This window comes from Manduca sexta, chromosome 2, assembly GCF_014839805.1.
Source record: "Manduca sexta isolate Smith_Timp_Sample1 chromosome 2, JHU_Msex_v1.0, whole genome shotgun sequence".
In the NCBI taxonomy this organism is placed as follows: domain Eukaryota; kingdom Metazoa; phylum Arthropoda; class Insecta; order Lepidoptera; family Sphingidae; genus Manduca; species Manduca sexta.
This window is the reverse complement of record NC_051116.1, coordinates 8,563,529-8,589,726: the sequence shown is the minus strand read 5'-3', so window position 1 is coordinate 8,589,726 and position 26,198 is coordinate 8,563,529. Positions and strand designations below refer to the sequence as shown.

General features: G+C 36.4%; 1 protein-coding gene across 2 annotated transcripts in view; it reads right to left on the bottom strand.

Moving 5' to 3' along the window:
• Window positions 1–350: 350 nt before the first annotated feature.
• The window catches only part of LOC115449179 (neural/ectodermal development factor IMP-L2), a 325,382-nt gene continuing 299,534 nt past the window's right edge, over window positions 351–26,198 (bottom strand). The window contains exons 1-7 of one of the 2 annotated variants that reach the window (XM_030176911.2): window positions 6,879–7,061; window positions 2,859–3,003; window positions 2,413–2,579; window positions 2,050–2,212; window positions 1,635–1,828; window positions 1,281–1,403; window positions 351–839 (exon numbers count right to left, since the gene is read on the bottom strand). In XM_030176911.2, the coding sequence (XP_030032771.1) occupies window positions 831–839; window positions 1,281–1,403; window positions 1,635–1,828; window positions 2,050–2,212; window positions 2,413–2,579; window positions 2,859–2,967 (765 nt within the window). In that variant the 5' untranslated portion in view covers window positions 2,968–3,003; window positions 6,879–7,061 and the 3' untranslated portion in view covers window positions 351–830. Of the gene's footprint in view, window positions 840–1,280; window positions 1,404–1,634; window positions 1,829–2,049; window positions 2,213–2,412; window positions 2,580–2,858; window positions 3,004–6,878; window positions 7,062–26,198 lie in introns of those variants that run through there. The other variant, XM_030176910.1, reaches the window with a different exon arrangement.

Here is a 26,198-nt window from a genome sequence, read left to right as displayed (position 1 = left end):
ATATTGGTTCATAGGATCGGCTCGATGGCGTGGTTGTGTTATGGTTTTACTGTAGCAATGTCTAGGGTTCGAAGTCTGGGTGAAAATGGTATTGAGTTTTTCTACTCAGTATTCAGTATTGCCTAGTGTATGGAATTTCTTATCTAGGTATGTGGAGATCGGTTCGCCCCCTAGGTATAATATAATGCGCCGAAATACACACGGCTGAATGAATATTGCATACACTTGTGCTCTAATATCTCCTGCGTGGCTGATCTCCGTTGTGAATGGTCGTCGTGGCCGAAATTCGTTTAGGAATCACTTACTTATAAGATAAACGTTCAACAAAGAATTGGAATAATAACAAAACATTATCATTATTATTTAATGTTTTCAATCACAGTCTATAATTAATTATTCGTTATAAACTCATCACAATAATTAAAAAAATTAATAACATTCGGTGAATAAATTGTTACGTTATAATTTAATGTAACAAATATAAAATAGGCAGAATTAGGGTGTTCGCACACAGGCGGGAAAACGCTGCGTTTTTATACACGCGGGCCAGCCGCAACGTACACGATACGTCTAAGTTTCTTTAACAATTTATTGATAGTGAAGATATTGATTGAACGAAATATAAATAATATAATATGTATTTCTCTAATATTTGAGATTACTATTGGTGTTATAAAAAATGAGAGTCCAGAGAAACTTAGAAACGTCGCCTCACAAAACCGCAGCGTTTCTTACATGGTGTGCGTGCCCTTAACAAATACATACTTAATGTTAAGAGGAACATCCAGTTTAAGTATACTTGACGCTTATTTTAAAACCTTCCTGTTGATTTATCCAGCCTGGAACAAAAAAATATGGTTAGCCATCTAGCGGAGAATAGAAGGAACAAATTTAAATTTCGAATTATCTTTTTGTGTTTACTGTCGCAATGAGTATGTCCTGATTAGAATTCTTTACGTTTATTGACACAGATCTAAAGAAAAAATAGAACAAATACATGAGGGAAATTGGAATCGAACCCTGGGATTCTGTCAATAGTCTACATTAATGCAGACAACACTAAAGTTTTTCCAATTCGCCTGCATGATACATAAATACTTTTAATATTGAAAGTGGGAATAGATTACCACGATAAATACAGGAATTTTTACCGTGTTATGAATTTCGGCAAGCTCTGCAAATTTTGAAGCTTGCAGGATTTTCGCTAAATAATGTCATGTATGATCATCTGTTTTATTTATATTTGCAAAATAAATATATCTTTATCTAAAATTACTCACTTTAGCGGGATAGACGAACGTGTTCGCGAGCTGTGAGCCGAACGCGTTGGTGGCGCGGCACGAGTACTCGCCCATGTCGGCCCAGCGCAGCGACGATATCACCAGCTCGCCCGACCTCAACACCTGGGGAATAAGTCCAAAGGTTAACGTCTTGTAATTAAGAAAAAAGGTTTATAGTTACAAAAAGTATTAAAAAAAATAATCGCCCTCCGACGTAGAGGCTCAAGACTCAAACATCGGTGATCAAAGATTCAAAGAGGAATCTCCTCAAATGCGTCTATCTGCCTCTAATTTATAAGCCAACGGCCAATCGAGAAGTTTTCAAGATATATTATTATTTTGATTATAGCCCACCTTCATCCTCGGGTCCTTCTTGATCACGGCTCCCTTGTTATCGAGCCAAGTGACGTGAGGTCTCGGATGTCCTTTCACGCGACACGGTAGCACGATGTTGTTGCCAATGGTGTCCACGTAAACCTTGTACGAGACCACGATGCGAGGCTTCAGTGGGTACAACTTGAGGCGCTCTGATAGGTCCGTGCTGCCATCTGTTGGCGAGTAGCTGAATTATAACATTTATAATAAATTTTGTTTTTATATAAATATATGTGTTTTAATCTCAATATGTAAAAGTTAATTTAAAAGTTTTTACTATAAATTTGAGGGATAATAATTATAAACACTTATAAGTTTCCAATCTTGTGTCCAATTTTGCCGAGAGATGTCGCTGTTTTAAATAATTCTAATGATTTACTAACATATAACGCACCTGTACTATATACGAGAGTAATTGCTCTGGCAATCTTCACACCTGACGTGACCACACAAGTATACACATCTTCAGAGACGGTCCTAGAGACGAGTAACGTCGACGTGATGCGAGCTACTGACGTCGGGTTACTGTCTATTAACTCATTTGATTCTATATCGTACTGAAATAAAGAATGTCAGTTAGACAAATGATGTTGCAGCTTAACGCTAGATGGCGCATTTATATACACCTAATATTCCGTTAGATGGTTTGCTATCGTAATAAAGGTTAAGGGAGTTGATTATCATAGTCTTCGAAATATAAAATGAAGTTATTGTTTTTTCGTAAACTACAAAAATAAAAGTATGTAATCATAATTACCTCATAAACAGGGGCATCGTTTTTAAACCAGTGCACAGAGGGCGCTGGCGCACCGACCGCTTCGCATGTGAGTTCGAGAGCCGTGCCCGACGCATGCGCGTACGAGGCCTTCGGCTTCTGAGTTATACTAAGGAACTTGCGCGCGCCACTCGACGATTTTGTTGCTCCTGGAAAAGACAAAAATTTAACAATGAGAAACTTTTAGTACCGAATCACGATAACAGATGGCGTTAATTATAATCCGCTTACAACGACGTGCTTTCTTAGGTAGGTAGTTACGTGCATAGTCATGTAAGCAAGTAGTTAGGTAAATGTATTGTTCGATTTGTAACGATTATTAATTCAATGTTTGACTAAATTGAACCTTAAATCTTCTAAAAGCCAAAACTTATTATTTGTCGCGTTTTTTTAATTTTTATTTTTATTATGTAACAATAAATACCCACCATTACTTTCAATACTGTTATCGATCTCCAAAAGTTTCATGTGCTTATTAACGTTGGCACAGCGACACGAGCCCAGTAGCGCCACGGCGAAAAGTGGAACTAAATACATCTTTAATACTGATGAGATTCAACGGCTAGGAATTATCTGGAACAAAGAAATATACAATTAGTCTTCTCTCATAATATATATAATTGTAATGTGAGTTTGGTGGAATAAGTTTTATAGAATATTTAAAAAACATTTTCTTTAAAAAGCAAAAAACGTGTGCATCCTCCCAAGTAGGTAATGTGAAGCTCTATTTATAATAATATTATATAATCTCAATACGGCTGATTTTTAACCGACTTTCAAGAAAATCGAAGAAAACTTTCTAAAATTCGTGCGTTTGTATTTTTTACAGATTAAATGATTAGAAATAATAAATTAGTAAATAGAGAAGACAATTATTTACCTATTTTATCAATATAATTCCAGTTTTTAATTTATAGTGTCTATCTTTTCTTCTTTTAAATAAGAGCCAGTGTTTTATTTGCGATTTCGTATGTTGTAGTTAATTATTCAACGAAAAGATATCCTCTGACCTCTCAATCTAGATCATAATAATCCGTAAACGTATATTCTTACTGAATAAAGACTACAAAGGGTTAGAAAACTTCATTCATAAAACTGCCATTTATTTTTATTTTATCTTAAGGCTTTTATCTGATGATTAAAAAATTAGCCCTTAGTTGTATAAAATATTGCGTAAATTGAGATGAAAATAAACCAAAAAATATAGTTAGAAAATAAAGCAACTTATCTTTAGCCTACATAAATAATTATTTATTTTATTATTTTATTTATTTAGCACTTCATATACAAATGTATACAGGCGGACTTAATGCCATAGGCATTCTCTACCAGCCAACCTTAGGGTGGTGCCGAGATAATCATGGTAGGTGCATGAAATTATACACACATCTACTTCACCTGCTTACTATTCCGTCCCATGATGTGATGGGGGCGAGCCATCATACCCAACACAAGTTTCAGACTCCGAGATAATACAAACTACCCATTAACGAAAATTAATATTTAACAATAATAATTTCAAACCTTATTGTAATATGACTTCTGCAACACCTTCATTCCTACTAAATTTTATCGATATTATTAATTATATTTCTAGTGGTTTTCCAAAAAGTGCTAACTATTTAACGTCCGATTTATTTATTTACTAATGTAAAGACCAAAACAATATATTGGAAATAACGATTACAATGAATAAAGATAACAATATTCTTTCTTTCTTTTAAAATATAATAATATAGTACGTAGCATTCTCAAAAAAAAGTATGCACAAGATAAAAAAATAAAACTATATAGTTAGTTACAGACTGGACATCAGGGCCAAATTTTTGCTCCAATAATTATCACCAATTGGTAATAAGACGCTGTCATATTTGAAATGTCCGTATGAAGATATTACAGCGTCCTTAGATATTAATACAAAAAAATATATATTTACAGAAATTATGCTATCGCATTAAAACGTGCTAATCATGTATGGAAAAAATATGAAGTATTATTCACTGATGTTTTGATATTAAACAGTAGATTAAGTAACCATCACATAAGCGCAAAATATTTTGTATGATAATGTTCCCAACGTCAGCTCTATATAATCACAGAACTCTATGACCCAAGATAATAAACCTTTAAAACTACCCCATTTAATGAATCACATTAAATCATACTTTCAAAAAAAATGCTGCGAATACCCAAATTCCATTGAAATCTTCGACTGGGCGATTCCCAAAAAAAAAATATGGCGCCATGTTACAAAAAACCTATAATTTTTTGTTGCCTCAGGGTTGGAGTTCTTGGAACCGAGCCCTTCCTGTTGCTATGCACGGCTTACGATACTATGGGCGATATTACGTCATTCAGGATGGAATTTCGTCAAACGGAATTTTGGGGTACACTGTTAAATGATGGGGTAACCCATTAAATTGGGGTGTTTGATTAAGTTTTGATTTCGTATGCAATTTCTTTGGTATGTTGGTAAAAATTGAAATTTTATTTATATTTTTTATAATTATATATTTGATGGTATATTTAAACATAGCTGATTCTTGCAATATAATATTAATTTATATAACATATTTGATAATGGTTGGAACAAAGGTTCTATTGTTTTAGAGAATAAAATTTGATAAACGACGAATATTACAGTTGCAAACGTATTTCTATTTTTTTAGATCACAAAATCCCATAAACGACTTATATAGCACTAGTTTTCATGTTAAACAGATTATTTAATACACGTATTTTCACTTGATTGATAGTGGTTGAGATTTAAGGGTACATCGAACATATTTCAGTATTTATACAAGATAATCTGACAAAACACTGCTTAATTTCATATTCTGTTCGGTAGGTTAAACCAATCTAGTTCAAATTTAACTAGAATCATTGAGAAATTTGATCAAAGAAGTCTTTTCTGCTATTATCCAGAATATACATAAGATAGGATCAATTTTATCAAGTTTTCTCTCATCGATTCGAGTGGGTTTTTCTTCTCAGTATTAGAGTATGGAATTTGTGGCCAATATGACTATAAGCTCGCTCCCTGTCACATCATGGGACGGAACACACATGGCAAAGAGTAGCCTGGCTACATTTCTGCCATATAAAAATGTAATGTGCTTTTTTTTATAAGAGAAAATACATGTTTGTGTTAAACACTGAAATTACTGAACCGATTTTGATAATTCTTTCACGTAATTGTACGAAGCCTTTTATCCTAGATGTTGATATGAAAACGAGCAAAACCGCGGGCGAAAATAGCACACAGCCTTTTGTCCCGGATATGGACGTAAAAACGGGTGAATCCACGGACAAAACATTAGTACATAACACACCGATACCAATAACTGACGAATGTCATTTCTAAATATAGTCGTATAAAAGAAATAAATAGATATCACTTAATTTGATGGCATCGTTGTCTTTTTGTCCTATTAACCGCTTCCAACACCTTTGATGTCATTTATGACTTTTTATTTTAATTTGCGTACGTAGTTTCAATTTAGATTATATTCTCCTTGTATATGAATATGCTTTTAAATTAAATTTATTACGATATTTAGCCTTTTTATTATACTGACTTTTGGAGTGTGAATGGAGTTAAGTAGAAATTTACATAATTGTACAAGAATAAATAATGTAATTCAAACATTATATAAATAATGGACTTCGGAAAAGTACTCAAATTAATTATAATTTACGTGAAAATATGAATTAACAGATGTTTTTCGACTAGTGGTTATTGAAGCTTACACTCCCAAAATAAATATTACGAAGTCGTTCATTTACCTTGGCGCGGAATCGAAGCCGCTACCTTCGTTCTCAGACGGAGGCACGAGTTACGCCGCAAGTTAAAATTATAACAATGCTATTTATAATATATTTCGTAGACTTATATATTAGAATATGACCTATTTATTTCTAACGGTACAATCTGACGTAATTTATTCACATTTGAAATCATATTCTGAACTAACGAATGACTTTTTTATTTTCAGATCGTATCAAGGCTTCTGAAAATTGGAAAAATCACATGAAGTATGAGAAAAAAAAACTTATAAGTACTGGATCTAAAAAAAGTATAAATCATTTACTATTTGACGTATACAAGTTTAAAACAACTTGCCCTTAATGTCAGCTACGTATCGACGAACATAGATAGACACGCCTTATCCGGCAATACGTGACTTCAGAACATTTTTAATATTTTTATCTATCATTAATATAACATTCCCGATTATGACAAAGGAAATCATGACGTAATTGCATTCCAACGTACCTTAAAAAAATAAAAAAGTTACTGGTATTCAAAAAAAAGAATCTCTTTTCAATTCAAATTTTTAATACAATTCTAGCAAATGCATTTTTTTGTGACTGGCTGTATCGTTTTTACGACTAATATATTTATTCTAAAAATTAAATGATTTTATTTAAATAAAGAGTATAAATACCTGTCAATCAAACTCCAAAGAATTCCTTACTGGCACTCAATAAATGGTAACGTAAAAAAATAAAAAGCACCAATCAGACACAGTCAATATTAAAATGTCAAATTCAAAATTGGAATCACGGAATACGGGAGTTTAACTCGCGGGTGTCGTCCGGGGCGAAATGACCGGGCTGAATGGGAAAGCTTCGTTTTATACAGCGATCGTATTGCCCAAGCGCAGTGCGTGAGGGTTTTCACGCGTGCTAAGTTTTTTTTTTTAATAAGCGAAGAAACGACCGTTTGATTTTACAGCTTAGACATTTTTGGGTTATATTAGCTGTTAATTTGTTATAATTACCTTATATGTGTTGATTGTAGAGATATGACTGCATATTACGGAATTTAGTTACAATTGTTTGCATTAAAATTATTAAAAAAGTTTATTCATTGTTCCTTGCCTTATTATAGAAGAATAATATTGTACGAGACCAAACTTGACAATGAATATCGAATCACCTTATGACACAAAGAAAGAATATAGATAGAAAAGTATTGGGTTCGAATTCTTGATACAATGCACTAGATCATTCCGATATTGTATTATTAACCTATTTCAGGTAAACAAGAGGTTGTCTTTAATTTTTGAATATATTTCCTCCTGCATTGAAGATTTTAAATGGTAAATTAATAAAAAAAAATACATGAGATATTAAAAAAAAATTGATCTTGTCTCTTGTATTTAATGATCATTAAGCCAATTAAGATATTAAAGAACAGATCACGCTTTTACTGAAGGTATAGGCAGATGTATAACCACACATTTTCTGTGTGTCATTCCACAATAATAGCAAGGGAATTTTTTAGTCAAAAATTGCAATTCTTATTCCATGCATTTTATAGGAAATAAGAATAGGTCCCAATCCCCGTCATTCATTCACATAAAAAGTCAGATAAAATCTTTCTAGTATTAATACTTAGGTAACCTAAATAATTATGACTAAGCGCTGATGGCAATTGACACAGCGTAAGTCGTTCATTTTAATTGTTTGTTAGATTGGTTGCTAAATAAAAGTAGAGTTTGCGTGCATTATGGTTTGTGGCTGCACGGAACAGGATTCCTTTGCCTACTTTTCGTGCCACCAAAAAATCATCCAAAGCTTAGGGTAAATAATTCACTCGATAGATGTCGCATGGAGCGTGGTTCGACATAGACTAATAATCTCCTTTTTCTCGTGAAATTATTAAAAAAGGGGTACAGACCTATATTTGTCTATTTATTTATTATCAGCCGATTTTGAAAATGATCCCAATCGCTTTCTTGATCGATTGTAAAAATGGACCAATCAGAATGAAGTATTTTAATATGCTTATAAAATATTTATTTAAAATAGTTCATTCTGTTCGGATCTAACATTAAGATTTGGATAATTTATTGCATTCGCTTGTATGTTATAGCGCCAGAGTGGTAAAAACTGTTGGTGGACTGGACTGGTGGTAGGTCTCTGATATGTGTGAGTCCACCTGGGTAGGTACCACCACAATGCCCATTTCTGCCGCCAAGCAGCAGTTTGTAGTCACTGTTGTGTACAGATTTAAAGGACATTGTAGCCAGTGTAACTACTGGACATAACAAGACTTAACATCTCATGTCTCAGGATCGCGAGCGCAGTGGAATACCAAACAATACCTAATTCAAGCTGTTGGATGGTGTTTCTACTGTTTATGGGCGGTCGTATCGCTTACCATTAGGCGAACGGCGAGCTCATCTCGTCATTCAAAGCAACATAAAAAAATGTTGTCTTCAATCTACTCATTTTCATGAGTAACCCGAATGAATTTGAATTATTTTTCAAATGAACTCCTGAAATACTTTTTCATTAGCCAGTAATCCGGATATTTACTAAGGAATTTATTCCTCAAACACAGGCGGATCCACGGGGATAACTACTATAAAGATAAAAATCACGCCATTCCGTACAAGGGCAGGTAGGGGCGGGTCGCGATAACATATCAACGATGCGTGATAAGATGTTATCAGTACCAATTTACACTTTCGCTAAAAGTAGACTATCGTAGAATGACTGCCTTGATTTAAATTGTGATAATATTTCATTCATGTGTTTGTTACTCGCCACTCTGAAATACGTGTACACTATTTGGATAATATGGAAATTCATTTTTCTTTGTATAATTTCTTTAATAACATAGGTGAGATTGTTCAAGACCTAGTAAAATGTTTCTTAATTTATTTTTCTTTGTTAATTTTTGATTCTTGTCTCGGGTATTATTGCGTGTGCAGTACGAGATCGCTCTGAGTATTGTAACACTAACTCCTAATCTTTCACCATTTTTCAGTGATTCTTTATTATCATCATGCAATGATCGTAAAATGAGTCACAGATTCGTTGCTACGCCAAAAACGATTGATATACTTACACTGTGAATACAATGGGTCGTATCGCGTCGCCTGACTACCAAGAGTGCGTAAGTCATTTTTATAAAGTTTTTAACAGCAAGGGCGTCGTTAGCCGATGGCCCAGGGGGCAAGTTGATATAGAGAATGAGTAAAGTATGAATTGTAAAGTCGAGAGCACATGTTCTTCCCCCACTACCTTTCTCCTGCTTTAACAATAACATAGAGCACGAGACTTCCCCGCCGTCGCACCCACCACTACGACTCCTGTAAGCCAGGATCGGCAGTGGCACGCATTATGACACCGAGCAGTGAAGCTCGGCGAGTCTCAGGGAAAACTAATATGTCATCATCCCGCAACGAACTTAATCAAATAGAAAGATAGGGAGAAGTTGGAAATATAATTGAGCGTACGGAATATTAGGAATGGAATTGGTGAATTCATTCGAGTTTCGATGTACGGGTATGATCGATCAAGCAAGTCAAGTCAAAGACTTTTGTTGCTTTACATTTGGCAACTTGGGGGGGGGGGGTGCAGCTGCTACTCACTGCCCCTGGGGATACCAAGGGCTCTAAAAAAGAAACATTACGCCTCTAGCTCCGAACGGGTAGATATGGAACCAAGGTACCTTTAACCGTGTGTGTACGTTCCAGGGATTTCCAATAGGAGGCGAATATAAAATTAAACGAAATTACAATTTTATATATGAAAGGCGTGAGTGGCGGCCCTAAATGATGTGAGGCCCCAGGCGAAAGCAAAAAGAAACAGACTCGAGGCCCCGGGCAGAGTGAAAAAACGTTCCCCTGTTTTAACAGTTTCGTCCGTAAGAACGTAAAAAAAGGTCCTGCGAGGCACCGCGCGAGGCCTCTGTAAGCGCGAGGCCCCGGGCGGTTGCCCCGTTCGCCTTCCCCAAAGACCGCCTCTGAAAGGCGTTATATTTGTATGCTAGTTACAAATTATTATGTTATATTCTTACGAACTACGCTATAAATTGACTTCATAAATTGTTCACAGTAACAACATTTGCTGGTGGTAAGATATATTTCATATCCGCCCGGATAGCGACCACCGTACACAAGCTGTTAAAACTCGCCATAGAGGCCCACGTTAGTGTGTCGCGTTCCGGAATCAGCCTGTGTATATCCGGTTCCATCAAGCCGGCATAATTATGTCGACTGTCGACGGGTAATTATATCTCGTCAGTCGACATTCTACTGAACCCTACTCCACTTACCATCAGGTGCAAGGGGTCACTTTGCCCGTACAAAAAATAATCAAATTCGACTTACGCGGTATTGCAAGTTAAGTGACGATTGCGACGCTGAGGCCCACATTGAATTGCAAAACAAAACAGATGTTAATCGATTTGATATTCGAATCATCTCGAAGCAACTTAGTTTGTTCCCGTTTGATCTGGAAAGTTTTTAGTTTTTACTCTATCTTGCTGAGTGCCTACTTTGGATCAAGAGTTACTGGGTTTTAATACTGGGCAGAACTAGTGTTTCCTTTATGATTTCTTATGTTAACGTTAATGTTAGACATCGGAATAAATTAGGTTTGGAATTTTATCACGGTTTTTTATATTATAATTCTTTCCCGAGGTGACGAAGACTTTGCAGCCTTCATGGTCATGGGACGGACAGAGGTGTTGATCGATCGGAAAGGCAACGTTACAATATTTACCAAAATTTACTAATATAAAAAATAATGTGTAATAGTAAAATGTGTGCCGAGAGAAAATTAAAATATAAAAATAAATCGCTATAAAATGCGAAAATACGTTTTAGTTCTATAGTGTGTATTTTCCAAATAAATCGGAGATCGTTTAAAAAAGACTCGTATACCATAATTACTTAGACAAGGTGAGATTCGTCTGTCAATGCTAGCACAAACTGCCGCGCCAATGCATCTATTTCTATTTAGGCACGGCAAAGTAACTGCTGCACCTGATGGTAAGTGAAGTGGGGTCAAACAGAATGTCGACTTACGAGAGATGATTGCCCCTCGACAGTCGACACAATGATGCCGGCCTGTTGGTACCGGACATATACAGGCTGATAGCGGAACGTGACTTACGTGGGCCACTATGGCGGGTTTTAACACCTTGTATACGGGGGTGTTCATAGTAAAATATATCCTACCACCAACACTTATTTAGACGAGGCAAATATTATTTGTCTTTTAAGGATTGGAAGGACGATTCAATGTAATTGCTCCGTCTTATTAATCCTTAATATTGTATACAATTAACATTATAATAACGCCAACATAAACTCGCTACTTATAAATGCGAAAGTTTCTGAAGATATTCGAAGAACTAGTTGTCTGCGAAGTTTGATATACGCTCCATGTTACTAACCTCATGGTATGAGTATAAACAATTTATTTAAAACAATACGATCAGTTTCCGGCTTGCATCCTTTTATGGGAGTAACGCCTTTGAAATGTGTCGCCTTGGTGACTTACAATGTATTTTAATTTTTCATTTTCCTAGAGAAGGGGTTACTTACATATGAATTTGATGAGTGGAATGGTATATCGCGTTCCGAAGTTGCAAATTTTTTTTTATTGCTTTAAATGACAAGACGAGCTTGCCGTTCGGCTGATGGTAGGCGATACGACCGGCCATAAAGAGTAGAAACACCAACACCTTAAATTACAAAGTATTGTTTGATATTCCACTGCGCTCGCCATCAAGAGACATGAGATGTTAAGTTTTTATCTCCAGTAGTTACCCTGGCTACGATGTCATTCAAACCAGAACACAACAGTGATTGCTGCTTAGCAGCAGAAATGGTAATTGCGGTGGTACCTACCCAGACGGACTCTCACATGAAAGACCTACCACCAGTAAACTGTAAATTAACATCAGTGTGGGGGAGAAAGGTCCCCTACTTCAACAATTCGCTGATAGGATGCTTTGTTGGTTGGTGAACTAAAAAGTGACAATCGTGACAATGGATTGGTTTTATCAGAAAGGATTACTCCCCAGGAGGGGCGGCTGCGGACAAAGACTAGACACTTCCGTCAGAGGAAGCCCGCAGCTGTCCCTAATGCGCCGAAGAAGGCCACCGCGGAGTTTTAGCTGGTAGGCCGTGCATAGGTTAAGTTGTATATAGGGTTAGGGACTCGGCCCGGCGGTCGCCCGAAGGTTGTCATCAAATCCAGATGGCTCAACGCCGGGCCGTAAGGCACGGTTACCCCAGCATAACCGCTCAGTCGCCCCCCCACGAAGGCTGGGCGGTAGTAATAACGGACTTTCTCCAAAATTAGACCAGCTTGGCGGGACTGGCTTACTCGAGGTGATGGAGCCCCAGTAGATAGTAAGTAAAGATCCTCAGTTAAGGCACTGGGTGAGGGTTCTTGTGTAAGCGCCAGGGCCTCTTATAGCGTGGGGTTCCGGCGGGTCCCAGTTCACCTTCTCTAAGGCTGGCACATGGGCTTTATAATGAAGTATTTAAGGTCAGGTCTTACTAATATAAATGCGAAAATTTGTAAAAATATTTTATTTGTTGGAAGTAAACTCTTAAACAACTAAACGGATTTAGATGAAATTTCGCACATGGGTAGTCCATGTCTTGAATTAACATAGGACAGATAATATATTAACTTACTTGTTATCCCGGTTATTTGCTCTCATGGGAAATAAGGACATTTGTTGCGGGAAGCAGTTAACGTAAGTGAAGCTGCGAACGACACCTAGTATTAAATAATATTGATAACAAAAATAGATGGAAGACGCAAGAAATAAGTAACAAAACGTCACACAACTTTTGATAATTTTGTTTGTCTAAAATGAATTAATACCGTCGAAAACAAATTTGCATATGGGGAATTACAAAAACTATTTATGTCTTCTACTGTATTCATCGATGTACATATACTACGTATTAGATCTGTCGTTCCGTACATTCATTGTGTTCGACGCAACTGTACTGCTAGCCGTACACCTGACTTTAATATGATTTCAACATTTACAGCGTGTGATTATGTAAGTGGCGCTCATAATATAAGAACTCGAGTCTAAGTGTAAAGCTGGATGTGAATAAAAAATATTAGTCAAATAAGTAAAATTATTTTTTTGTTCAAGTGAATAAATAGGTTATAACAGTGACGTTTTGTTTGCCATTTTGTTTCAGATTTTGAACAAATAGTTTATATGGACGTTCGTGTCTATAGAATGTACGTCAATGATTCTATTCTGATTATTAAGTCAATCATTGGAATAAAATTATTTTACGGATTTTACTATGGCGGTCTATTTCGTAACAAAATACTAAGAAACAGTTCGCCCCGTGACCGCAAACGCTGCAGTCTACGAAACGTCGTAAGAAAATTATAAAAAACTGCTTTAAAATCTGTTATATAGTTTTATGTCAATGTCTAACATTCGCCTAAACATAATATTATTAAGTCAATCATTATAAATTGTAGTTATCCGGCCCACGTTAATCGAGAAACTACAATCAATAATCCGGTGCAAACTCGTCTAAGTTCATTGGTTTAATTACAAAGAAAGTTACTTAATTATAACCAAATCATACCGGTAATAATTATTGATCCTTGTCATTAAAAAGTTTACAATTGTTTTGGATAGATGGCGACACATTTACTATGGAATTTATAGCCTTTATTTTCAATTATATGTTGGTGGTAGGATATATTTTATATCCGCCCGGATAGCGACCACCGCACACAAGGTGTTAAGCTCGCCATAGGGGGCCGAGTGTGTCGCGTTCCGGTATCAGCCTGTATATATCCGGATCCAACAGGCCGGCAAAATTGTATAGACTGTCGAAAGGTAATCATTTCTCATCAGTCGACATTCTATTGGAGCCCACTCCACTTACAATCCCTACTCATCTTACAAAGTAGTTACCCCAAAAGTTTCTGAAGATTTTTGAAAACAGCACTAAAATTTTGAACAGAGTCGTCTATTTTCTTTTCATGCTGACTAAAAGCCAGTGCTATACTATTTTGAGTAGACCACTATAATATACTATACCCGTTCAGACTCTCTCCCAACTAAAGGGTATTGAGCATTCGTTCGAAATTATCGGCACACGAATTATGACTAGAACATGCATAGTTTTAGGAAAAAATTCTTTACGTCTAAGTATTTGAAAAATTTTACCACCGAAATATTCCTTATTAAGTAAATTGTCTATTTAATGGTGTTGGTTGTAAATTAAAATGATGTGTTCATTAGAAGGAGATGCACGGAGTCAATAATTTTAGTGGCATTTTTATTTGAAATGATTGACACCATATTTACATAAAAAAAAAAATAAACTACCAAAGTTAAGGTAACATATTGTAGAAATTTTACGTTACATTTTTTCTATGTTTTATAAATTTTGAATAGCTTTCTAAATATACGGATAGCGCACCATTTTACTATGAGAGCACCTTAAGAAAGCTTTGTTATTTAACCTCTTTGTATGGTTAGTCGATAAACAATTGTTATTCCGATTATTTTTGATGTAACGCGACGGACGGACAAGGTCGCTGTTTTCGCTTCATACGCGATGCATAATTCAATATATGTTGCGCAATTGTCTCCAGTATTATATAAAGTTCGAAACCTTACAAAAAATAATGCAATATTTATAAGCGTTACATATTATAAATCGCTTTTTATAATTCTAAAATTGGACAGAATTATTCTGTAGCGATAAGACTAGAGCGAATAAGATAAATGTTCGATTACGCAATTGTATCGCACGCGTTTGCGAAGGCGAATTTCGTTTCCGCTTTTTATTGCGTTATTAACATTGTACATTTTTATAAATTAATTGAAAATTATAAATATTTTTTTAGTTTCATACATTGTCGCATAAAATATATTCAAATATAAGTAATATATAAATTTAATAATTCTTTCTCTCTGCAGGAAAACCTGTAAAACAAGTAAATTAAGATTCAAATTCAAATTTTCCTGTAACGAAAAACGGCGCCAGGAAAATATGCGAATGCGAAATTCATCGAATCAGACGGACACATCCAATGCATTATACATAATTATAATGTACGACGCCATTTTTGAAGGTAAACTTTTTTTCCCCGTATGCTAATGTAACCATGTATATGGTCACGTTTAAATTCTGTAGTACGTTCGTGTTTTTCGTTATATCATTTTTGAGGCGAGTTGACACTATCGTTCGGGCACTGTAGCGTATTTTGGGAGAGGCCTATTTTTTTTTAAATAAAATAACAATAGCCTAGTTGGTTGTGGAATGGACTGCCGAGACGAATGTCCGCAGTATCAAATCCCAGGGGACACACCTCTGATTATTCTAAAAAAATATGTGTGTATTGTTTGTAAATTATCGCTTGCTTTAACGGTGAAGGAAAACATCGTGATGAAACCTGCATACTTGAGAAGTTCTCTATAGGAATTTCGAGTGTGTGTGAAGTCTACCAATCCGCACTAGACCAGCGTGGTGGACTAAGGCCTAGTCCATCTCAGTAGTAGAGGAGGCCCGTGCCCAATAGTGGGACAGTATATAATACAGTGCTGATATTATTATTATATAAAATAAAATACTTTATTTATCACGTAGGCGAACAAAGTCGCACTTATGATACGTCAAAACAATTTATAAGAATAATTATTATTATTTCTGAATACTCAAGATCACTTACATTATAACTACGGACATTTTTAAATTAGGGTCAAAATTATATGTCCAGCTGTGGACTGCAACGTGTTGATGATGATGACGATGACACTATCGGATATTGGATGAAGAGATTTGGGGGAGGCTTTTCGTCTGCAGCCTAGGGCCCCGTAGGATGCTAGGGCCCCGTAGGTTGCTAGGGCCCCGTATGTTGCTAGGGCCCCGTAGGTTGCTAGGGCCCCGTAAGTTGCTAGGGCCCCGTAGGTTGCTAGGGCCCCGTGGGTTGCTAGGTCCCCGTAGGTTCCTAGGGCTCCCAGTCCCCATTAAAGGCAGTAGACAACATAGTTGGTTCTGTCATGTTAAATAAATAATTGTTAAATAAATTTTGCTATCACTTTTCCCTTCTATACTGTGTACTTACATTGTTATAAAAAATCGTTTCACGACAATATTATTTGGTTAATAAGCAGGCCCCCAAACTAGAATTAGCCTTGAGTCAACTCGACTCTCAGTCCACGCCTTCTATATATTCACATTTACAGTTTATATTTTACATTAATTTTATCTTTTAAATAATTGTTTTTATAATTTTTTTGTCATCTACTATTTTGATAAATCACGTTGCTAAGGAAGGTTCTTGTGCCGTTTCTAAATGCAATATTACGTCCGAAGCCTTGGTAGATTGCTACGATATGCTGGTGGTAGGATATACTTTATATCCGCGTGGATAGCGACCACCGTACACAAGGTGTTAAAAGCCGCCATAGTGGCTTGCGTAACTGTCATGTTCCGGAATCAGCCGGTGTACATCCGATTCCAACAGGCCACATGGCAATGGTTAATCAAAGGTCTAAATATGCCAACAAATCGAAAAAGTGCTCCGCACGCACACACTCATTATTGATATTGATGTGTCATGAGAAAGATTGGACGTATTTAAACGGACAATATGACAGTTAATATTTGTTATTAACGCATGGAATCTCAATTGGGAGAATTTAGTCTCCAGAGTGCGTGTCCTAATGGCAAATCTTGAATTTTCAGTTCCTGAGTACATTTCTATTCGTTTTTGAAGATTAATCAACCTTGAATTCAAAGTGAATTTGGATTTATCTGCTCAGTATGATCAGTATGAGTCTGGAATTGAGCCCGATACGGCGATAGGCTCGCCCTCTATCACATCATGGAACGGAACACACTTGGCCAAAAGTGGGTGCCCTGGATGCTTCAGGGATAAATGCTCGATAATGTGTGTGTGAATTCAAAGCGTTGTTATGTTTTAAAGTTGATGGAAGTAGGATTCCTTATGTAATGTATGGTGAACGTTTTTTCCAATTTCTAACCTTAAAAAAACTCACAACCTTTATGGTCCCATAGAGGCTTTTGATCTTCATAAGCAACAGGATAGATTGGCATCAAAAAAGATTTTTCCATGAATTGTAAATTTTTTGCAATTTCAATATCTTTCAATGCAGATCTTAATGACTTCAAAAATTATGGACAGTCTCCTAAGAAAGTCTTCTTGTAGCTACAGTAGTTAAGGTAGCTGCCCTTACTACTCCATCTCAAAAATTCACCCAGTATATATTTTTCGTTTATGGGTAGTGGAAAAAAGAAGTTAAAGAAGGTGAAAGAGGAGTCTCAAGATCAAAGCACGCGGCACTTAATAGTCTCTGCCTACCTCTATAGGATAAGGGCGTGAGTATTTACGCGTGTCATTTCTTAAATCATATTGAGCATGTCCACACAGCTTTAAGGTTTGTTGTCATGTACTTCGAAGTACTATTTTAAGACCTATAAATAACGTATTATGTAACTTCGGAATAAAATCCATTACTTTGAATTTATTGTTTTCACGTTTTAAATTCTACAAATGTCGATTTATTTTGAAAGTTTGTGAAAATGTTTTATTCACGCCATGAAGTCTAAAGAACATAAGCGTCTCAGTAGAGGCGGGCTTTGGAATCGGGCAACCAGTGCCCGGGGCCTGGCAGTTACTGAAGCCTCGGTGAGTTGGATATCCTATTTTTCGACCTCAGCAACGAAACTGTTAAAACCGAGGATCTTTTTGCTCCGCCCGGGACCTCGCGTCGTCTTTTTTGCTGTCGCTTGGGGCCTCGCGTCGGTTAAAGCTGCTATTGCGTTGAAAATTACCAAACCGATCTCTCAGAAGTGGCTTGCTTCCATTGTGTTCCTAGAATCAAGTGAAACTGTTTGATTCGGATACGCGCATAGATCCGATCTAGATTAGTAATTATGTTACTTTTTATCCCTGGACAGTAGTCAGTGAGGCTTTTATGCGGCAAATTGACTCAACGAAGGTGAAGGAGCTAAAATTAGTTATCAAAATTCAGAAGTAAATGAGACAGACAAATTAAACTCTAGACTAAAATTTAACTAATCAATTTCGAAACTAGACAAATTCCGTTTATTTAATAATTATTAGCAGTTGTCGTTCAGTAGTCTTAACTCGACTGTCGAATTTAATATAACTGTAACATATTATCATAACTGTTATTTTCCTTGAGTCTCTATTAATGAACATTTTCGTTCGCGTATTAATATGGATTTTAATATTTTATCATTAATTTAATTACTAATATATACAATAATATGTAGACCGGCTAGGTGGCGTAGTTGTATTACGGTACGACTGCAGTGCTAAGGTCTCGGGTTCGATCCCCGGGTCAAGCAAAGTAATTTTCTACTCAGTATCAACCTGGAGTTTGGAAGTTGTATCCTATATGGCGATAGCCTCGCCCCCTACTAGATAGGGCGGAATACGCACAGCGGAAAGTGGGTGCACGAGTTGCGCCTCTGCCTACCCCTTTCAAAATTAAAGTCGTGAGTGTGTGTAGATCATATATAATGATTTCTTAAGCTTAACACATGCTAGACATTGATATATAACCTACTTTATGGCGGACATGGTGCCCTACTTAAATCTATAAAGACTGCAGTTTTCGAAACGCTGCAGTAAGACATCAAGGAAAATCGTGAAAAAACACGTAGTCATTTTTTTTCATATATAATTTAGATCGACTCATTAACAAGAGAGAACATGATTGAACACTGAGATTTTCAATTAAATTCTCAGAGATTGTTTTTCAAAACAAAAAAACAGTTGACTCCGCTTAAAATTTGACCCTAATTGAAGTCTATTTTATTCCTCGATATCTCTTATTAATTTCGATTTCACCCTACCTACTCCTCGAGGACTGCGAGCATATACAGGGTCATTTTGACATTGCGTTACTAAATGAAACCACATACTCGTCTTCACCTTTACTGACACTGTGCCAAAAAACAGGCATTAATAACTAATATTTTCCCCAAAAACCCTGGTTTTAGTGTTCTAATTTTTTATCATTTTGTAGTTTTATGCGAAAATGGCGTGTGCGTAGATGTTTTCTGACTGAAAGTATGATGTTGCCACTGCAACGAATTCTCTTACAGTATTAGTAGTGGCTTTAGGGCGCGTAAAATTAAAATAACTTTTTATTAATATTTATTTTGTTCGAAACTTACACTTTTTTATTTTACATCTACGGCTCAAGTAACTTATTGGCAAGTGTATTTCCAAGTAGATAAGTATGTGGTTTTATTTAGTAACGCGAAGTCAAAATGATCCTGTATTTATAAGCTTATCGAAACGTTTCCAGCTATAGATATTTATCTATCGTAGAAAGGAACGAGGAGGTAGTGTACGTGACCCAAGACATGCATAAACGAGATACCTTGAATATCGCATTTACATTGAAGGAGGTTCTACATAACAGTAATTTACAATTAAAATACTGGCCCTGCGGGTAAGTATTAACTTATTTATATAAGATTACTCAAGTCGATATACGATTATATTGATTTAGTGGTAGGTCTCTCATTTGTGAGAGTCCGTCTGGGTAGGTACCACAGCAGTGTGTAGTCACTGTTGTGTTCCGTTTTGAAGGATATTGTAGCCAGTGTAACTGGACATAATAAGACTTAAAATCTCATGTCTCAGGATGGCGAGCGCAGTGGAATACAATACTTTGTAATTCAAGGTGTTGGATGGAGTTTCTACTGTTTATGGGCGGTCGTTTCGTTTAGCATAAGACAAACGGCAAACTCGTCTTGTCATTCAAAGCAATGAAAAAAAACAAATTATGGTCTTCAATTTAAAAATTATCGTGAATAACCTGAATGATTCTGAATTATTTTTTAAATTAACTCCTGAAAGACTTTTTCCTTAGCCAGTAATCCGGATAATTGTTAAAGAATTTATTCCTCAAACACAGACGGATCCGAAGGAATAACTAATCACTACATAGTATAAAACAAAGTCCCTATGTGTGCTTAAGGCACACATAGGGACAGAGAAAGCGAAAATTTTCAAAATTTAATATGACGAAATTTTAAAGGCAGAAATATCCATGATTATTAATTATTTTTACATTTTTCTTTCAACTGCGAGAACTAATCACTAACTAGACGTGAATTTAAATTCTTTACTTGCCAATACTTGTTTAGTTACCCAGATTAAAGCCGAAACAAAATGTATGAAAATGGACCTTGAGGTATCGCCTTAAATCTTTAAAACTACGCAACGGATTTTGATGCGGTTTTTTTAATAGATAGGGTGATTCAAGAGGCAGGTTTATATGTATAATAATAACATCCATTAAATAGCCAGCACTGCACCCGTGCGAAGCCGGGGCTGGTCGCTAGTATAAAGATAAAAATCACGCCATTTCGTACTTATTTACGTACGTAGCATCACGGTTTACACCCGTATAAGGGGAAGGATCACATCATAGTGTGTTTCGTCTCATGATATGATAGGGGCGAGCCTATAGCCATGTAGGGCACAAATTCCAGACTCCGGGCTGATACTGAGCAGCAAACCCAAAATCATTTATTTGGGCATTTGTGGGTAAGGTTAAGAGTTGGAGAGTATAATATCAGAGAGTTAAGAGTTGGTAGAAGATCACCAGCTATTACTCGATGTCGAAAAAGATTAAAGGATCAGTACAAAATAAACACACATTTCGCCTTTATCTCCCAAAAGGTGGCAGAGGCGTATCCAATGCACCCAATTCTCGCCAATGACGTGTTAGAACGCGAGCCTATCGCCATATCGACCAGACATTCCAAACTTCGGATACAGTAAAACCCAATAATCCTTCTCGACCTATGCTATAAATATACGTTAATCCAATTGCTAATACTGTCCATGTGTGTATCATCACGCTATCATGTTCGACTCGTCATCAGAATGATTTGAGAACATTGCCCTATTGTATTTTTATCATAATCCGATGTAATTCTGAAATTAGAAAAATATCACGCAAAGTTGTTTGAATTCTTTTATTTTTCATGCGTGTCGAAATAAAACTATTTATTAAATTTTATTGCGGTTTATTTTTTTATGCAAAAAGAGGGAAAGTTAATGTATTAAAATTCCTGATGAAATCCAAAAAGTAGTATTTCCATGTTTAACATTCGCGTAAACATAAGGGAACCTCTTTCATGAGTATTATTATATTCCATATCATGGGTAAAGCTGACGGGTGATGTAGTACATATAAATTGATAAGAAATGCGTCAATAATTTCTTTAGTGTTGTGTTCTTATGCCTCACCGTACTATAAGAATAAAGGAACAGAGAGAGCTTTTGCATTGCGCACATACTTGTACACTATAATATCTCCTGCGTGGCTGATCTCCATTGAGATCGGTCACCGTGGCCGAAATTCGGCTAGGAAGGAAACAATCAAGCATTGTGTGTATATTGTGGTGTTAATCATTTATTATATTTTAGATAAACAACGAATAATGATTTTAAGTTCTTCAAAAACAAAAACAAACACAACAGCATTTGCACTTGACAAGAAACAGTAATACAATGGTACGTAACTATTCGGCAGTGTCGTAAATACCATTATGCTCTCGCTAAGAGGTTCTAGTATAGCTGTGGTCATGCATACCCCATAACTTAAGCCAAGTCTGAAAATTTCTGCACCTTTCCAGGATCCGAGTTCTGCACCTACCCACGGCTGATATCATTTTAGTCACAGACTATGGAAAAAAGATCTCCAATACATTAGAAGTACGTGACCACTGCACCTAAGTAAGTGGAGCGAAGTCGGATATAATATCGCCTAACGAGACATGATTACCCCTCGTTAATCGACACAAATATGCCGGCCTGCTGAAACCCGATTTACACAGGCAGATCCCGGATCGCGACACACTGAGGAGCCACTATAGCGGGTTTTAACACTTTGTCTAAAATATATTCTACCACCAGCAAACAACATATCTACCTTGCTATGAAAAGTAAATCTTACTTTAGTATATTTTGTATGCGTCACTAAAACACAACTGTAATATATTCTCTGTGTATTTAGAAAGCGTGCAATATTTTTCACCTCTAGTATTGTAAATTTCAACAAATTTATTAATTTTTTCGAGATCATAAACTAGTTTGTGGTGTGTGGATGTCTGTCTGTGTCTTTTAATTTGTAGCAAACCTTTATTGAAGGGTGGAAAGAAAGCTCGACTGAAGGAAAGCAAATTTATTTCCACATACAACTATTTTACAGGTACCCAATACAATAGCGTAGTACTAAAGTTATTATAATATTTTATTATTACATACTGTAACATAAGCGGCCCATGTGAATTCCGTCAATAACTTTCCCTAAACACATAAACGTCGACGACTAAAAACTTTATAAATATTATGAAATCTGTAATCAAATCACGTTATAGCGATATGTGAATGCCCTGGTTAAACGTCTGCCTACTACTTTGTAATTCAAGGTGTTGGATGGTGTTTCTACTGTTTAAGGGCGGTCGTCTTCGTACCATCAGGCGAAGGGTAACCTCGTCATTCAAAGCAATAACAAAATCGTCGTATTTTCTGATTGAACAAACCCGCGCGCACCCTCTTACTCGCCAACAGTTTATTTACCAAATCTTTCAACGGCATGCACAGATTTTTCTCGAGTAACCTAAACATTTACGTTTTAACTAATTTATATAAATTTGTTTGTTTTCATTGATTCTAATAGCATGCCCGATGAAGGAAGACTCTGCGATGTGTCTGGTCGAGTTGTTTATCACCATAACTTGTGCGAATGTCAGTAGTACTTTGAACTTGCCAAAAACGTTCGCAGCAGGATGTTTGTATCTAGTTTTTGGTTGAACTGACTAGGTGGCGTAGTTGTGTTGCGTGAACGTACCATCGCTCTTGGGTTCGAATTTTGGGTCGGGAAAACTACTATTGGGTTCTTTCTTCAGGATCAGTCTAGAATTTGTATTCGTATGCTCAACACCTATCACGTCATAGGATGGAACACACTGTGAGTTTGTTTTTTATTGCTTTTAATGACGAGACGAGCGTATCGTTCGCCTGATGGTAAGCGATACGACCGCCCATAAACAATAGAAAACCATCCAATACCTTGAATTACAAAGTATTGTTTGGTATTCCAATGAGACGTGTGATGTTAAGTCTGATTATATCTAGTAATTACACTGTATTAGTTAGTGACCTTATGCATTTATAACACCTTTGCCCACTTATTCATAACGGCGTGGATGTGTTTTGAATAGAGGAGAAATAAATTATAAAGCAGAATAGTTGAGGCGTCAGCGCCTTAACCATCTTATTGTAGGAAATTGTGTTACTAAACTTTTAAAAGGAGGAATATTAGATACATTAGCTGATACCGTGCCTTACGTGTCGAATAGAATGTTGACTGACAACAGATGATTACCCTTTAGCAGTCGAAACATTTATGCCGGCCTGTTAGAACTCGATTTACACAGGCTGATCCCGGAACGCGACACACTTTGGGCTACTATGGCGGGTTTTAACACCCGCTACGGTACGGTACGGTCGCTTTCCGGGCAGCTACCAATATCCAACCAGAAAACCAAACAACTTTTGTTTGTCTTTATTGAGTTTCGACGTAAAATATAGATTTAGAGCGACCTTTGTAGGTCGTTGCCCCTGCCACGTTCAACCATGTGTTAACAATTTCTAGTATTATGAACCATTCATGCAATTTCGTCAAATCAATATGCGATCGAATAACGAAAACAATTCCTTGAATAATTTACAATATCTGGCGCCATTTCAAAATAGAATTCTACATCATAATGGTATTACGTTCGGATTTAGCGTGTTTTCAAAATATCTGCATGCCTTTACTTTCTAAATTTGCGGGTAGTTAGTAATTTGTCCGTTATTTATAGATTAAACGTGTTTAATTGATGAGTAACATCATTTTGAGTATTTTAGACCCTGCTAAGTAGGGAATTATGATGAAAATATTTTACGATAAAAATTCTTCAAATTTTGATACAAAACGAAAAACCAATCAATTCTCACTTTTATCTCTGAAACGATTGGCAAAATGCAGCTAATTCACTTTTTGCCATATATTTTCATCATGTGATGGCGAGTCTATCGCCATATGGGATAATTCTGATGTTATTTATATTAACAATTTTCCTCAATGATACAGTTTTTGGACGCCATAAAAAAGTCTAGAGGTGTCAGGACTGTTTTATCAAAGATTTCTAGAAACTCAGAGCACGAGGAAGATATTTACACACGACCTTACAAATTCAGTGATAAATAATACATGAAACCTCGATTCTAGGAACGTATTCGCTGAGAAAAATCAAATCGGGATTGTGAAAGATTGAACTTATAAAAATTATTATTCAAATTCGAAGAACTGATTTAGGATATCGAGGAGAAGAGGTCATGGGGATATGAACTCTCTGTCAAATGAATAAATCACAATATCATTATTGATTTTATTATCATACATGACTTCGTTGGTCTTTTCTTTAATGGGATACATGAATGAATGAATCTCAGCCGAATTACGATCTCGACGGCTAATCTCAACGGAGATCAGCCAGGGACGCAGGAGATATTATAGTGCACAAGTATGTGCGCAATACATAGGTGCACTCTCTATTCTTTGACTCTCTTAGTCTAGTGAGACGGCCATCCGACATGACCGGAGAAAGATCAGGCACAAGACCATCGCTTTAACGTGCTTTCCGAGACGCAGGATTATGACATCGCCAACTTCGACTCCCCTCCGAATGACTAATTTTGAAGATGTAAAACCAAGTAAAAATTATAATAAACCAAAAAATAATGGTGTATTTTTGGCCCGAGCTAGGACCTCAGCGCGGTAGTCGTATCGAGGCAGTAATGGCATACTTTTAAGACGTGGATTCCCTTAAACTGTCATATGTTTTACTAACATTATTTGGACTAGATTATCCAGAAGGCGTTGACATCAACTATCGATCTTTATTTTCCATTACATTTGCTACAATGTCCTTCAAACTGGACAACAGTGCTAGCATAATATTTGTTGATAGAAAATTATTGCCTTTTATCCAGAAAACCAATCAAGTTACAGTGAAGGGGCACATAGCTATTAGAACTGACAATAGATGGGGTGGAAGTTATCCAATGGAGACCATGGCAAGCGCAGCGGACGTCAGACGTCGGACAAAATCGTAAAGGTTTCAAGAACTTGCTGGATACAGGCCGCTTTTGACAGGTTGATTTGAAAATCTTTATCGGAGAGCTATTTGGACTTCCAAAGGCTGAAGAGGAAGATACCAGTAAAAACATAGTGGGAATTTATTTTGGGAATTCTACGCGGTGGGACCCTCAAGCTAAAATTCGCCAACAAATGCCCTGACCTTGTCACGTTAATCCAAATGGTATACAGGAAGCAATAAGTCCTATTGACTGGATCAACAAATCTAGCAAATACAAGTTCTGAATAACAATTAACTAACGGACGTCAATATACGTGGGGAAGTTCACGTACTGCGTGACGTCATACGACGTATTTCAATTGATGTTACACGAGAATAATTGCTTCCGTACAATCACGTGAGAAAAATTTTAATACAAGTTTGAGTCATTTTAGCATTTATGGCGTTGGTATTAGACATCATTTCTAGCAAAATGGTCTTTATAGAATTATAAGAAATGCCTAGCTTGGTGGCTTAGTATTGTGTGCTTGGTACGAATGTTAAAAGTTCTGAGTTTTGGGATTATGGGAATTCGCGTCGGAGAAGTGGTATTGGGTTTTTCTCCTCAATATCAGTTTGGAGTATAGATTATGTGCTCGTAATGGCGATATGATCACTACATAACAGGACAGAACAAACGTGGTGCAAGCTTGCAATAATTGTACCTCTGCCTACCTCATGGGATTTTTTAATTCCTAGCAGAGCAAAGTAACTGCACTGCATCTGATGGTAATGCGGTCCAGA